This window comes from Pipra filicauda, unplaced genomic scaffold, assembly GCF_003945595.2.
Source record: "Pipra filicauda isolate LSUMZ 115617 unplaced genomic scaffold, ASM394559v2 scaffold396_size653610_pilon, whole genome shotgun sequence".
NCBI lineage: Eukaryota > Metazoa > Chordata > Aves > Passeriformes > Pipridae > Pipra > Pipra filicauda.
Window position 1 is genome coordinate 70,014 of NW_024104527.1, and position 12,729 is coordinate 82,742.

Genomic DNA, 12,729 nt, shown 5'->3' on the forward strand with positions numbered 1-12,729 from the left:
ACATTCAGCTACTAGAAATGGACTACAGTGATACAACTGATAGCAGTTGTTGTTCCCAGATTCTTAACTTGAAAAGGTCCTTAGAGTTTTACATACTTTAATGAGAAGCACTGTTAAATGAAGAATTATATTTGCCTGAAATTTTAATACATCAAGTTGAAGTATCACTGCAGGGCTTACCTATATTTCTACGTTAAGCTTGATTGAGGTGTGGTGGGAAGCTGGGGTACAGCAGTCTTTCCTGAAATGTCTCTGTCTGACATTAATAATCTTGAAAGAGCGGGTCCTGTTGCAGTTCCATATTTGAAAACAAATTAAGCAGCAGGAAGATATCAGTTGCAGGAGGGTAGCCCGTACACTGGTGAGTACTGAAATGGGTTAAATTGCAAGAAAACAAGTGTTCATCTCGTGCCCTTAACACTGCTGTTTACAAGAGAAACCAAATACATAGTAGCTTCTTTTTCTTGCTGGGCATATTCTATATCATCATCAGATAAAATCAAAGAGAAGTGTCATGTGTTTAAAAGTTCATCTGTTACTATTTGAAAAATGCTTTATCAAACCTTGGGGGAGTTCGTGACATTGTAATTTTTTTGTGGGCTGGCTCTTTAAAAAAACCAAACCAAACAAACAAAAACCCCCAAACAACCACCCAAAACCAAAAAACCACTATTTTTTACTAGATTAGCTTAAAACCAAACTGAAGTCTTAGAGACTTTAGGTATGAATTTGGCAAACTGTGTTTTGCATTGAAAAAGAAATGTAAATTTGTGACTGCTGTAGAGAAGGATCCAAAGGAGTCTATTAGCAAAAGTTACCGTGGGAGCCCCCAGAGCAGCACTGCTGAAAGATCTTCTAAGACATCTGGCTCAGCCTCAGCTTTTGATTCCTTTTTTCTGAGCAAACAGGTACAGTACAAAAAATGTCATGGTGCCGTGACCCAGAGCTTTGCTTACTGAAGCCAACAAAATTATTGCCTGTCCTGTTAGTTTTCATGTGGGTGTCTGAAGATAAAAACGTTTTCAAAGTGTTCATCTTTCTCTCTCGAACAGCTGGGCCATCTCTCTCTACTCCTGAGTGTTCTGAGAGCTGTGAGATTCACCCCGTGCTGTCTGTTAGGCAGCACACCCATGAGGCTGAAGAAGCATTTCAAATTACTGCCACAGCTGATTTCATTTAGCATAACAAAAACCTTCCACGCCTTGAGCCAAATGTCTTTAATCTATGAAGCAAACAAACGCTCCAAAAACAGGAACTTATTGAAAAGTTGATACCCGAGTCTTCTTCTGTCAGTAAATGTGTGGCACAGAGAATTAATGCACAGCTTTTGGCTTCACTCATACATGGGTGACTGCCACAGACACAACATTTTATAGCTGCCAGGGGTCTCACTTTGAATATGCTTTTTCTCTGCAGTAGTCAAATGACCTTTAAATGGATGCAGGTGTGTCTCATAACACAAATTTTTATCATGTGAGTGTATTTCTCAGACAATAAATGAGCTTTTACGTTTCTTTTCTTCATTTCCCAGTGAACAAAATAGTCTTGTACTTATGTTAAACTGCAGATTTTTGGTGGAGTCTATTTGCATTTTCAACTTCATATTGATTAAGAATAATCATAAATTCAAAATAAGGCTCAGTAATCTATTTTTCATCCTCCCTCCTGACTCTGTTTTTCCTCCCCCCTCCCAGTTTCCCTCTCTGCCTTCATATACTAGGCTTTGGTCTGTGGAATGCAGAGTAGAAAAGGAATCTGGCTTCAGGAATGTGGGTCTTAAATCCAAAAGTGGAAGGAGCAAAGCAGGAAGAAATTACTGAATGTCAGAAATCTTTCAGGCAAATCGGTCCTTGTGGAAGTAGAAGGAATACAGTAGGAGGGGGTGGCTTAAGACCTAGAAGTGGTGGCATGCAAGTAGCAAGAGTATGGTAGGAATAAAGAAAATGTCAAGAAATGCAGAGGTGAGGGGAATCCAAGCTTTCCTGCCAGCCTTTCCACAGTCAGTCTTTGATACTGGGAAAAATGTTAAGTGCTCAGTCATGTATAATTGCTCATATATATGCTAATGTACACTTACACATTGGATTTGACTGGACTGTTTTCATGCAAAAAATTAAGCGCACAAGTTCTCTCGTGTGTTGAGCAGTGTCTGGAAAAGAGACAATGTGCTAAGTTCTCTTATGAATAACACTTGGTAAGGAAGAAGAAACAGTTGCTGTGCTGTTTTTATTGTCTTAATCAGTAGGCATCTGTCAAAAAAGCAGAGTTTGAATTTTAAACTGAAAGACTTTGGGTCTGGTTTCATTGGTTTTGGTTGAACAAATTGCAGCAGAGAAACCTTCAGACCCTGAAGCTTGGCCTTGATCCATACCTTCTTGTGAATTCATTATTGATAATGCTTTGCAGTTATATATTCCATAAAGTGGCTCAGAAAAACTTGTTAGTAGTCTGTCACACCCTGGCATCTGTGATTTTTTTTTTTTTTTTTTTTTTTTTTGTTAGAAGCAACTACTCTAGATCTGGCCTTTCACTGTTACCCACTTTAACACTCACTGTGATGCTTCTATCTTAGATCCCTGCCAAAACGGAGCTTCGTGTGTGGATGGGATAAACTCCTTCTCGTGCATCTGCCTGCCTGGATTTCATGGAGATAAATGTCAAACAGACACCAATGAATGTCTGAGTGAGCCGTGCAGGAACGGGGGCACGTGCACCCACTACGTCAACAGCTACACCTGCAAGTGTCCCCCTGGGTTTGAGGGAACCAACTGCGAGAACAACATCGACGAATGCACTGAGAGGTGAGGGGACCTCACGGTGCTGCAGGGCCAGGGAGCTGCACACTGTGTGCTCATACCTTGAAGCCAGTCCTACTCAGAAGCAGTTCTTAACAATGAGGATCTGTTTTCCTGCCCCTGTTCACAGACACAGTAGTGATTCATGCAAGGAAAGCTTGTTTAGCTGAAACACAGTTGCCCATCAGATTTGATCTTCAGTTTCTTCTAATGTTGTTCTAGTTAGAAGCTTAGTTCCATTATAGGACAAATATGATATGTTTAACCAAAGTTAAAAAACAGGTTAGGTGCTAGCTTATTACAATATAAATAATTTATATTTCTATAATAATTTATATTTCTTATAAGGGAGGGGAAATAATTGATTGGTTATGAATGGTTACTGTGTTGAGAAATACAAAAGCTACAAAAGTGGAAGTGATGGCCAACTCTTAGAAAGACAGGAAAAATAAATTAGTCCTAAATTGAGTTATTGACAACAAATAATATGAAGAAGCAACCAGGAGAAACACTAAATCCCCAAATTCTGCACTGGAAGGATTTAATCATCAGAGATCTTTTAATGCTCGCAAACTGGATGTGGTTTAGCAGTGTTGAGATAAAACCTGAGGCCGTTCTAAAGGGGGAGGTGTGGAACTGAGCTAAAAAGCTCAGCAGCTGGTCCTTGTAGAAATGGTTCATGTGGTAGTTTTAAAAGCTCTTTGAGAGTTAACCCTGAAATTCCATCACCTGTCTCCATACTTATTTTAAGCTTCGTTAGGATTGATGTAAGTAACTTCAGATTCTCAAATGGAAACAATTTCTAAAAAAGCTTGAAATAGTTAAAAAAGATAATTAAAAAGTAGTCTGTTCTAGTCTAGTTACCAGAGACAAATTGCCTAAATGCAAAGCTCTTGGTATTCTCATGTATTTTCTGCATACCTAGAAAAGATCTTTCTTATCTTTTATAAAACTGCATTTGTGGGAGAGGAAGTATTTTAATATCTTTTTCTTAAGAACAGGATTGTGTCACTGATGAGGGTGTGTTTAATTTGCACAACAGTTGTTTAATCGAGTGAAGTATGCTGGGTGTTTTAGCAGAACGCCTGGCTCTTCCTTGAGGTTCATCCTGTTCTTGTTTTTGTTATCAGTCAGGACAGAAACCAGTCTTGCAGGTATGAATTAAGGATGTAGCAATTTTCAACGCTCTGCCAAGCTAAACCAGTCACACCTTCTCAACCAAAATTACTGGGCTATACTTAAGAGCGCCGTGGTGGTTGGCTAATTTGAATTTGGTTCAAATAGTTCTTCCGTGTCTTGTGTGAGAAGCTGCCTGTGAGAGAGTGCCACCTCCTTTTGGAGACACCTACCTGGTTTCAGTGAAACACACAAAGTGATTGACAGTTCCTTGCTTTGGCATGAATGTAAACAGCAGTTTATGCTCCCTGTAAAGCAGAATTCAGCCTGTAAGACAAAGGAGGTCAGAATTTAGATACTTAAAGCTTGCACTCTTACACTGGGAGTTCAAGGAGATGAGTCAGTGGCTTCCCTCGTGGAAATACCCTTTGACAGTGCACAAAGCAGATAACAAGCATGAATTTGGTTTGGGTACTTTATCAAACTGATTATCTTGAGTCTGATCTAGGGTTATACTCAGAGGAGCAGGAGTTTCTTTGGTAGGAAAATGGAGTTAACTTTGCATGAGGCATCACTACTCCTAACTTTCCCAGTCACTTCTCCCTAGGACACCTAATCTGGCAGAATTTCTTATAATTAGAAGATTGAGGGGAGGGGGATAATTCCTTTGATCTGAAATCTGCCAAAGCACGTATGAGTAGTTTTACAAACCAGGACTTAAGGTTCTCATGAGAAGAAGAGGAAGGGATTTAGCAATACCAATACTTTCACATAATTTCAATAAAGAACATGCTTGTGTTTTGCATGTTGTACAAACTTTTTCCTTGAGAAAACATACCTCTAACTCCTTTGAAGCTTTTAAAAAGGGCCAATTGTTTTGTTTCTCATAATTTGTAATACAATTGTAATTTGTAATAAAATTTATCAGTTGAGCAAGCCACACTCAGTACTGTTTGTGGTCACATTGAAGCTGGGAAGATTTCATTAAATGAGTTGCATCCATCCCTAATGGCTCAGTAAAACCCTGCTTTACTTTCTTTGCCTGCTGAGATAAAAGACGGTGAGCTGGAGTCTCCTTGGATTGCTGTTATCTGATTTATGCTTCTTCAGAAGAAACTTAGCAGCGGTCAGAACATCCTGTTATCTGGTTTTCTCTCTTATTTCACTCATGTTTATGGCTGTGAGCTAATTGCATTTTGTCTCAGCTTACCATTCTTCCCCCTCTCTTGCAGCTCCTGTTTCAATGGAGGCACTTGTGTGGACGGAATCAATTCCTTCACCTGCCAGTGTCCGGTGGGGTTTACGGGACCCTTCTGCCTCACGGAAATCAATGAGTGTGATTCCCATCCTTGCCTGAACAGGGGCACTTGCGTGGACAGCCTGGGCACGTACCGATGTATATGTCCCTTGGGTTACACTGGCAAGAACTGCAAGGTGGGTGACGTTTTGCTGCCTGTCTTGCTCTGCTGTTTGAGCTGTCCAGCAGAAGAAGTGACAGGGATAGATCTGATGTATGAAACAAGGCAGAGCTCTTGTTCTCTCCGTTCTGGTAAGAGGTGCTTGGCCCATGAGTTGCCCCTGTTCGAAACTGGAAATCGTAGAATGGGTTGGAAGGGACCTCAGAGGTCATCTGATTCCAACCCTGCTACCACGTGTGCCTGTTCACAAGGAGGATCAAAATGTTTGGTTATTTACGAGGACAGGTATCACTGGAACTTTCTAGATTAGTTTTCTTCTTAAATGGAAAGCAGCTTTTAGCTTTGCAAATGGCTGCATTTCATTTGAAGCATAAAATTGTCCTGATTGAAGACAAGAGCCATGCATTTAAAAAAAACCACCAAACAAGCACAAAACAAAAAGCAGACTATCAGTCTGATTAGCAGGACTTTAATTTAACTGGTTCATTTTTTACAGGGAGATGTAGTTAATCAGGGTTGATTGTACATTATTTTTTTTTTCATAAGCCAAAAAATGTTTTGGGGCAGTAAATGACACGATTGTCCTGTTCCCAGCCTCACTAAAAATCTCTACCCTTACTTGCACACTAAAGTTCAGGCAATTTACTGTTTTCCACAGTTGAGCATGGGAGCTGCAAACCCTGTATACTGTAAATGACTGACTAGTACCTATTAAAAACTCTAAACTTGGCGTATCACAGTGGAAACAGAATGCTGTTTCTCAAATCAGAGTTCTTTCTTTAGTTTCTATTCTTATCAAAACAGCAAGAATGATTTGAGACTATTTCTACTTTTGGAACAGTAAACACTATATTGGCTTCCCTCACCAGCAGTCTTAAGTGCTGCCATTTAAAAAAGAATTGGTGAATTTCTTAAACTACTGGAAAACACGACAATTTTGTAAGAATTTTGCAACTCTCTTTTGTGCCAACAAGTCTTTGTAAAGCAGTGAGTGTTGGAAAGAAGCATTTTAGTGGCAGTGGGGGAGGTGCTTTTCCAGAAGTATGTTGCTAGACATTAAATTGTCAGGTCTGCTTCTAGGTATTGCTAATGGAGGAAGTGAATGCAAAGTAATGAAGTGATATAAAAAAGCAACCCCTCTGCTACCCTAATTATGCATTCCAGGCACACCACTTAAACCTCATTGGGAGAATTAGCATTGAGAGTGATCCTGAAGTACTGTGAAGTTCAGTAGTTCCTCTTCTGTTATGTTTGCTTTGTTTTTACTCGAGAAAAGGATTAATGTTCCTGTCCCCAAATTCAATCGTGGATTCTCAGAAAGTCTGCTTTATGTTCGGAGAAGCTTGATCGTAATGTATTACTCATTTTATACAAGGAATCAGAACTTTCTGAATTTATAAGTACTACCCAAAGCTCTATTGCAGAGATTTATAGATTACAGCTACACAGTAGTTCTTGTCTTAGTGGTAAACTGGCTTGACCTAATTAGCAAAGCTAAATAAGCAGCACAAAATCAGGCAAAGATTCATAAGTTTTAGAATTTGCATGTAAAACAGTCAGCTACTCATTACAAATGCAGAGGCTCAGTGTTTTTTCTTCTTCACGCTCAACTACATGTGATAAAACTTAATTCCAAGTTTCTTTTTGGTTGCCTGTGAAAGCACAGATTTTTTTACTTTAATCTTTGTGAGGAGACAGTTTGCATCTGAAAAGCAGAACTTTCTGCAATTGAAATTGCATTTTACAGCCAAAATTCAGTACTACCCACTTAAAAACCCTCATCCTTCCCTCGAGTCAGCTTGAAGTGAATCAAATAGCTGTATTAATTTGAAGATGAAGTGCTTAAAAAGGAAATTATGGTTAGTGACTTGTTTATATTACATCAGATAGTTATTTTGGGTCTTTACTCCACTTTCATATGATGATTTACTGAATTCTAGGCTCTTTGTTTGGAAACCTGTTATTTATACAAGGAATCAAGAAAAGCAGTAGACTTTAGCCCATCTTCAGTTCATAAAACTGTTGCGGGGTTTCAGCTGAATCCCAGAAGACAGAAAAATTCAGACCATACTAGAGCAAATGAGGCCAAAAGCAGGTATGGTAAGCTCATGATAAAAAGGAAGAGCAAAGACGGAAATGTGGAACACATCTGTCATCCTCAAAAGGCAGTGAAGATAGGAAGAGTTTGGGAAAAGAAGAGTTACTCTGTTACTCTTGGTAGCTGGAAGCCTCCTGCTAATGTGGAACTAGAGGCCTAGTCTGAGATAAAACTGAATTTTCTCAAACCCAGCCAGCCCAGGAGCCATCTCCATAGGAAGGTGTGAGGATCAGCTTACTCTTGAAATAATGTTGCCATCTGGGGTTTACTCCTGCGTGCATTTGCACTTTCCTATGGGTGTGAGATTGCTAGTGAAGCACCTGGCTTAGACTTGGGAAGCACTGTCCCGTTCTTTCCAGTGCCACGTGGAACCAGTATTGCAGACCTTCCTTCCTTTGTGTCTTGAACTTTTTCTCTGAGTAGTGTTTCCTCCTGTGCCACATGTCATGTGTTTTGTTTTTTTTTTTCTTTGCAGACACTTATGGATCTGTGCAGCAAGTCTCCCTGTAAGAATAAAGGCACGTGTGTCCAGACTCTGGCCCAGACTCGCTGTGTCTGTCCGTCTGGCTGGACTGGCGCTTACTGCGATGTGCCCAATGTCTCGTGTCAGGTGGCAGCTTCACAAAGAGGTAAATGAGCATCCTCTGTGCTTTAATTGAAAACATTTCTCCGTGCATCATTAAATCTGCGCCTCCTTCCCCCCTACACCTGTGGACAGACACAGCATGCACTGGAAATCCCAGAGAGCTTTGTCTCTAGGTGGTTGATCACAGTCACTTCTAAAGTAAAATACTCAGCAAGGTTGTGTTTGTTACACCTTGTAACTCATGATCTGTGTAGGTATTTTTGTGGAAAACACTGGCTTCCAAGTGCACTGTTTAGCTGTATAGGTTATACCATGCTCCCCAAAGTAGTAAATTTCTGCTTTAGGTGATGTGCATATGAAAGATTTGGTTAAAGTGAATTTTGTCCAGGAACATGGCTTGTAGCCCAGGCAGATGGACAGTGTCATGCCATTTTTTGTCCAGGAAATCCAAACAAGTAGATTCAGTGTCAAAGGAGAAGGGTGTCAGCCTCCCATACCTTTTACAGACATTCTAGGTACAAACATTGAACCTTTGTATAGGAGCAGTAGTGCTTCAGATGCATATTCACCAGCCAGTGATAAAAGAATACAGCAATACAAATACTTCATGCCAGTGTTGGTGCCCATGATCCAATGAGGACAGAGCAGTGACTTCACTTGGAAGCCAATTTTGGTTCTGATCCACTATAATTTAAAGAGTAACTCTCCAATTTTTAAGGTTCAGCTTTTCAGTTTGTTAGGTCTAGCCATATTCATTCTTGGCTGAGCTACCAGCACTGGCAGCAAGCGTGTTTTATGTGTTTGCTCACTTTATTTAACTTCGTTTCAGGAGTCCCAGTGGACCAGTTGTGCCAGCACTCTGGTCATTGCCTCAATGTTGGAAACACACACCACTGTCAGTGCCAGGTGGGTTACACGGGCAGCTACTGTGAAGTGCAGCTGGATGAGTGTGACTCCAGCCCCTGCCAGAACGGAGCTACCTGCCGGGATCACCTGGGTGGATACCAGTGCGAGGTAAGGCGTGGTGGTTTAGTAGGAAGAGGTCTGAATATTTAGGGCATTGTAATGCAAGGGAATCGAAAGAAATCAGAAACACATGCAAGTGGTAGAATAGCTTCCAAAGAGGGGATGGAGGCAACTTGCACTTGGAAGAAATTTTTAATTTGGCTGTAGCAGAAGCAGTGCTCCTGAGAGGTTTGTAAGAGTGAAATAAGAGATGTGATTATAAGGAGCTGTGGTTGCTGGGCATTTGAATTCTTCATCTCATTGGAGGTGGAGTTCTTACCTGGAAAGACTTTTTGCCTGAGTTGTAGTTTATATTAAAATACATGTAAAATGCATTAAAGGAATATTCTATTCTCCCTGTTGGATGGGCAAAGTATCCCTTGCCTCTCAGGGTGGGAAGTGCCTTCCACTGCTATCTGTTTCTTACAGCTAATGCAGAGAGCAGTGTAGGCCATGAGATTATGGAATATTAACCTTCCCAAGCCTTTCAGAATGGTAGAACACCTTGGAAGCTCGTGCCCAGAGGGAAAGGATGAGTTTTATGTAAACCTTAAACCAAAACTACTAAGACAATCTCAGTGCTAAAGGGTATCAGGATTTGATTGCTCTGTTTTGCAGCAAAGCCACTCGAATTCAAACATGCAGAGTGCTGTTGAGTGTCACATGGCCGAGTTGTGTGCTTAAGCTGCTGGCTGTGCAGCCCTTGAGATCACTTGCAGTTGTTTAGCTACAAAGGCAGTCCTAATCTATCCCATTGAGGGCTCATTTTGTCTGTGTTAGCCTTTCTCAGATGTCTACTAATATATCTTTTAGGAGATTATTCACACTTATTTCTATACTGGCAGTGTGTGGCTGGATACCAGGGTGTCAACTGCGAATATGAAGTGGATGAGTGCCAGTTTCAGCCCTGCCAGAACGGAGGGACATGTATCGACCTTGTCAATCATTTCAAGTGCTCCTGTCCACCAGGAACTCGAGGTATGAAGCTCAGCAATTAAGTGAATATTACAAGAGTGAGTTTTCCTTTCTGGCCACTGGTTTCGTGACACAGAGTCTAAAGGGAATGCATTATGTTCTTTGAAGAATGTTCCCAAAGTACACCGAATCCCTTGAGATACATATTTTCTCTTTAAAAATAAATGCTGCTTTTTCCCCCTTTTTTTTTCTTTTAAAGGAATAGGTCATGGCAGTGTCCTTTGGGAATGTATGATCCATCTTTGGCAATGGGGATGGACGAGATTACCATTAAGGTCTCTTCCAACCCTGTCTGTTTTGATATAGTAAATCCAAGGTTTCTTTTTTGCTAAGATGCTATGAAATAGACAGGAAATGTGCTTAGTTCTCTCGTAATTTCCAGTGTCCTTTACTTTTTTAAATTTTTGCCCTGTATTGTCCTCTATCCTGGAGTCTTTTGTGGAAAAGAAGTTCAGTGCCTCTAGGCTGCCTTAAACTATTTCAGCAAATTCGAGCTCTTTCGTTAAAAGCTACTTTAAAAATAATAAAAAAAAAGTAGTCCACAGTCCTATATTGGTAATTTTCAGTAAGTAAGATTCCACAGCCTGGTTAATATTGTCTTTCTCGAAACCTAACCTTTCACTTCTATGTTATATCTGACCTGATGTCCCTGACTTTTACCTTTGAAAATATTCAGGATTGCACGTTTTAACCCATTGGTGAATGCTTTCTAACTTGACTTTTTTCCTTAGGTTTACTTTTCAAGTCAGTTAAAAATTTTACATATCTCTGAACTTATTCTTTCTTTCTGAAGTGTGTCATCTCAATGTAGGCAAAATCTTAAGCTGTGTGTCAGAACTTGATTGATAAAGTAAATATAAGTAAAATTATAAAACCTAATATATTTGCCTCCTGCGCACGCATATTACTGGTTCATTCACTTTAGTGTGACTGTCAGCACATCTCCCAGTCTGGATGAGTGTTTATTTCATTGTAAATCAGTACATTAGCAACTCTTTATATATTGTGCTTAATTTTATTCTTCGGTTTAAAAAAAAAAATAAATTAAAAAACAAAAATCGAGCTACATCGAAGTTTGTATGTATGTACTGGTATCTGCACTGCCTGAATTTCTGTGTTGTACTAAATCCCCCACCCTCCTTTGAGAGGTTCTGAGCGTACTGTTTTTAATCTTTCAGCCTTTATTTGTTGAGATTAATTAATTACTTTTTGGATGTGACAGTTTTTTCCAGTAAGTGAAAGGAACTGGAGGAGATTGATACAATTACTCAGGATAGTAAGACTTAGCTTTTGTCCTTGGCCTAGTTTGAAATTAACACCTTACTGCTGCCAGTATAAGCATCCTCCGTATTTAGGTGAATGATTTTTACTTGCTCTGGTTGAATCAACAGTATTAACAGACAAAAGTACTTGCTCAGCTTACCCTCTCTGTCCCTTTGTATCTGTTACACTGTGCAGTGAAGGCAAAACCAGCACCAGACCTTTTCTTTTGAAAGGGAACCCTGTAGGGAGGAGAAACTGCCCTCCCTAGCCAATGGTGAGGGTCTACTGTAGGTCCCCAGAATCCAAACTGCAGGAATCAGTGTTTTTTTGTAGGTTTGCTGTTGCTTGTTTTAATGCTGTTGCTACAAACGCTCTTTGCCCAGTTTCAGGGTTACCTGAAGTTAAGTGCCTGGTGGCAGCTCACAGCCTTTCAAGGACAGCACAGGGCTTTTGGGCTGTGCTCAGTCACAGGGCTAAATTGAGTGCATCTTTTTTGGGTTTGATTTGGTTTTGTGTTTTTAATTAGGCCCTTAAATTAATTCAAGTATGAAAGCTGCTAAATACCAGTATGGCCTAGCATTGAGGACAGCCTGGATCTAAAACACATGCTCCCTAGGCCTGATCTGAGGCTGTCTGTCTGCAGAGGGTCTGCAATGCATTAAGATGGGATCTTTATCTGTTTGTGTCAGGGACTGTTTGTGACATGGTCTTGAAAGTTGACGAGCAGTGTAGGAAAGGAGGCCATGGCACTGTATCCTCAAATTGTCCCTCTTTACTGTCCTGACAGGCCGTTTCTGTGAGGAGAATGTGGATGACTGCATTTCAGACTCAGGAGTACCCCGCTGCTTTAATGGAGGGCAGTGCATTGACCAGATCGGGAGCTACAGCTGCCTTTGTCCCCAAGGCTTTGCAGGCGAGCGATGCGAGGGAGATATCAACGAGTGCCTCTCTAATCCCTGTAACCCTCGTGGAAGTCTGGACTGTGTCCAGCTGACAAACGATTATAGGTGCATCTGTCGTAGTGCTTTTACGGGTGAGTAGTCATAAACATGCTATCAATTTCATTGTAGTATCTTGAAAAATGATAATTCTTTCCCTCTCTGGCAGTAGTGTTATCTAGTCATTTCCCTTTACAGTATCTTTTGTTTCCCTACACCATGCTTCAGTTTTTAAACCAGTCTTTGTTTTAAAACTTCTAAGAAATTTGGCTTCCAGAGCTGTCTCGGACAAAGGAATCTCCTGAGACACTTGGCTGCCAGAATTTTTTTTTCTATGGTACTTTTCTCTCCTTCATAGTTTCACATTTCTAGTATTGGAAGTGTAACTGTTCATGTGTCACCTCCTCCATGGCTTTTCCTTTTGCAAAGCAGCATATGGTTTTTCTCTATAAATCAGTGTCATGGTATCCATAATTAGCTTTTGGCCTCCTTTTCTATTCCTCACCCCCTTTTCTTCTTTACATTGCTGATGTGG

General features: G+C 40.4%; 1 protein-coding gene across 1 annotated transcript in view; it reads left to right on the plus strand.

Moving 5' to 3' along the window:
* The window catches only part of NOTCH2 (notch receptor 2), an 85,125-nt gene that overhangs the window by 55,113 nt on the left and 17,283 nt on the right, over positions 1-12,729 (plus strand). Inside the window, exons 17-22 of the mRNA XM_027734865.2 lie at positions 2,573-2,801; positions 5,144-5,345; positions 7,903-8,056; positions 8,843-9,027; positions 9,864-9,996; positions 12,044-12,289. Of these exons, the coding sequence (XP_027590666.1) occupies positions 2,573-2,801; positions 5,144-5,345; positions 7,903-8,056; positions 8,843-9,027; positions 9,864-9,996; positions 12,044-12,289 (1,149 nt within the window). The remainder of the gene's footprint in view (positions 1-2,572; positions 2,802-5,143; positions 5,346-7,902; positions 8,057-8,842; positions 9,028-9,863; positions 9,997-12,043; positions 12,290-12,729) is intronic.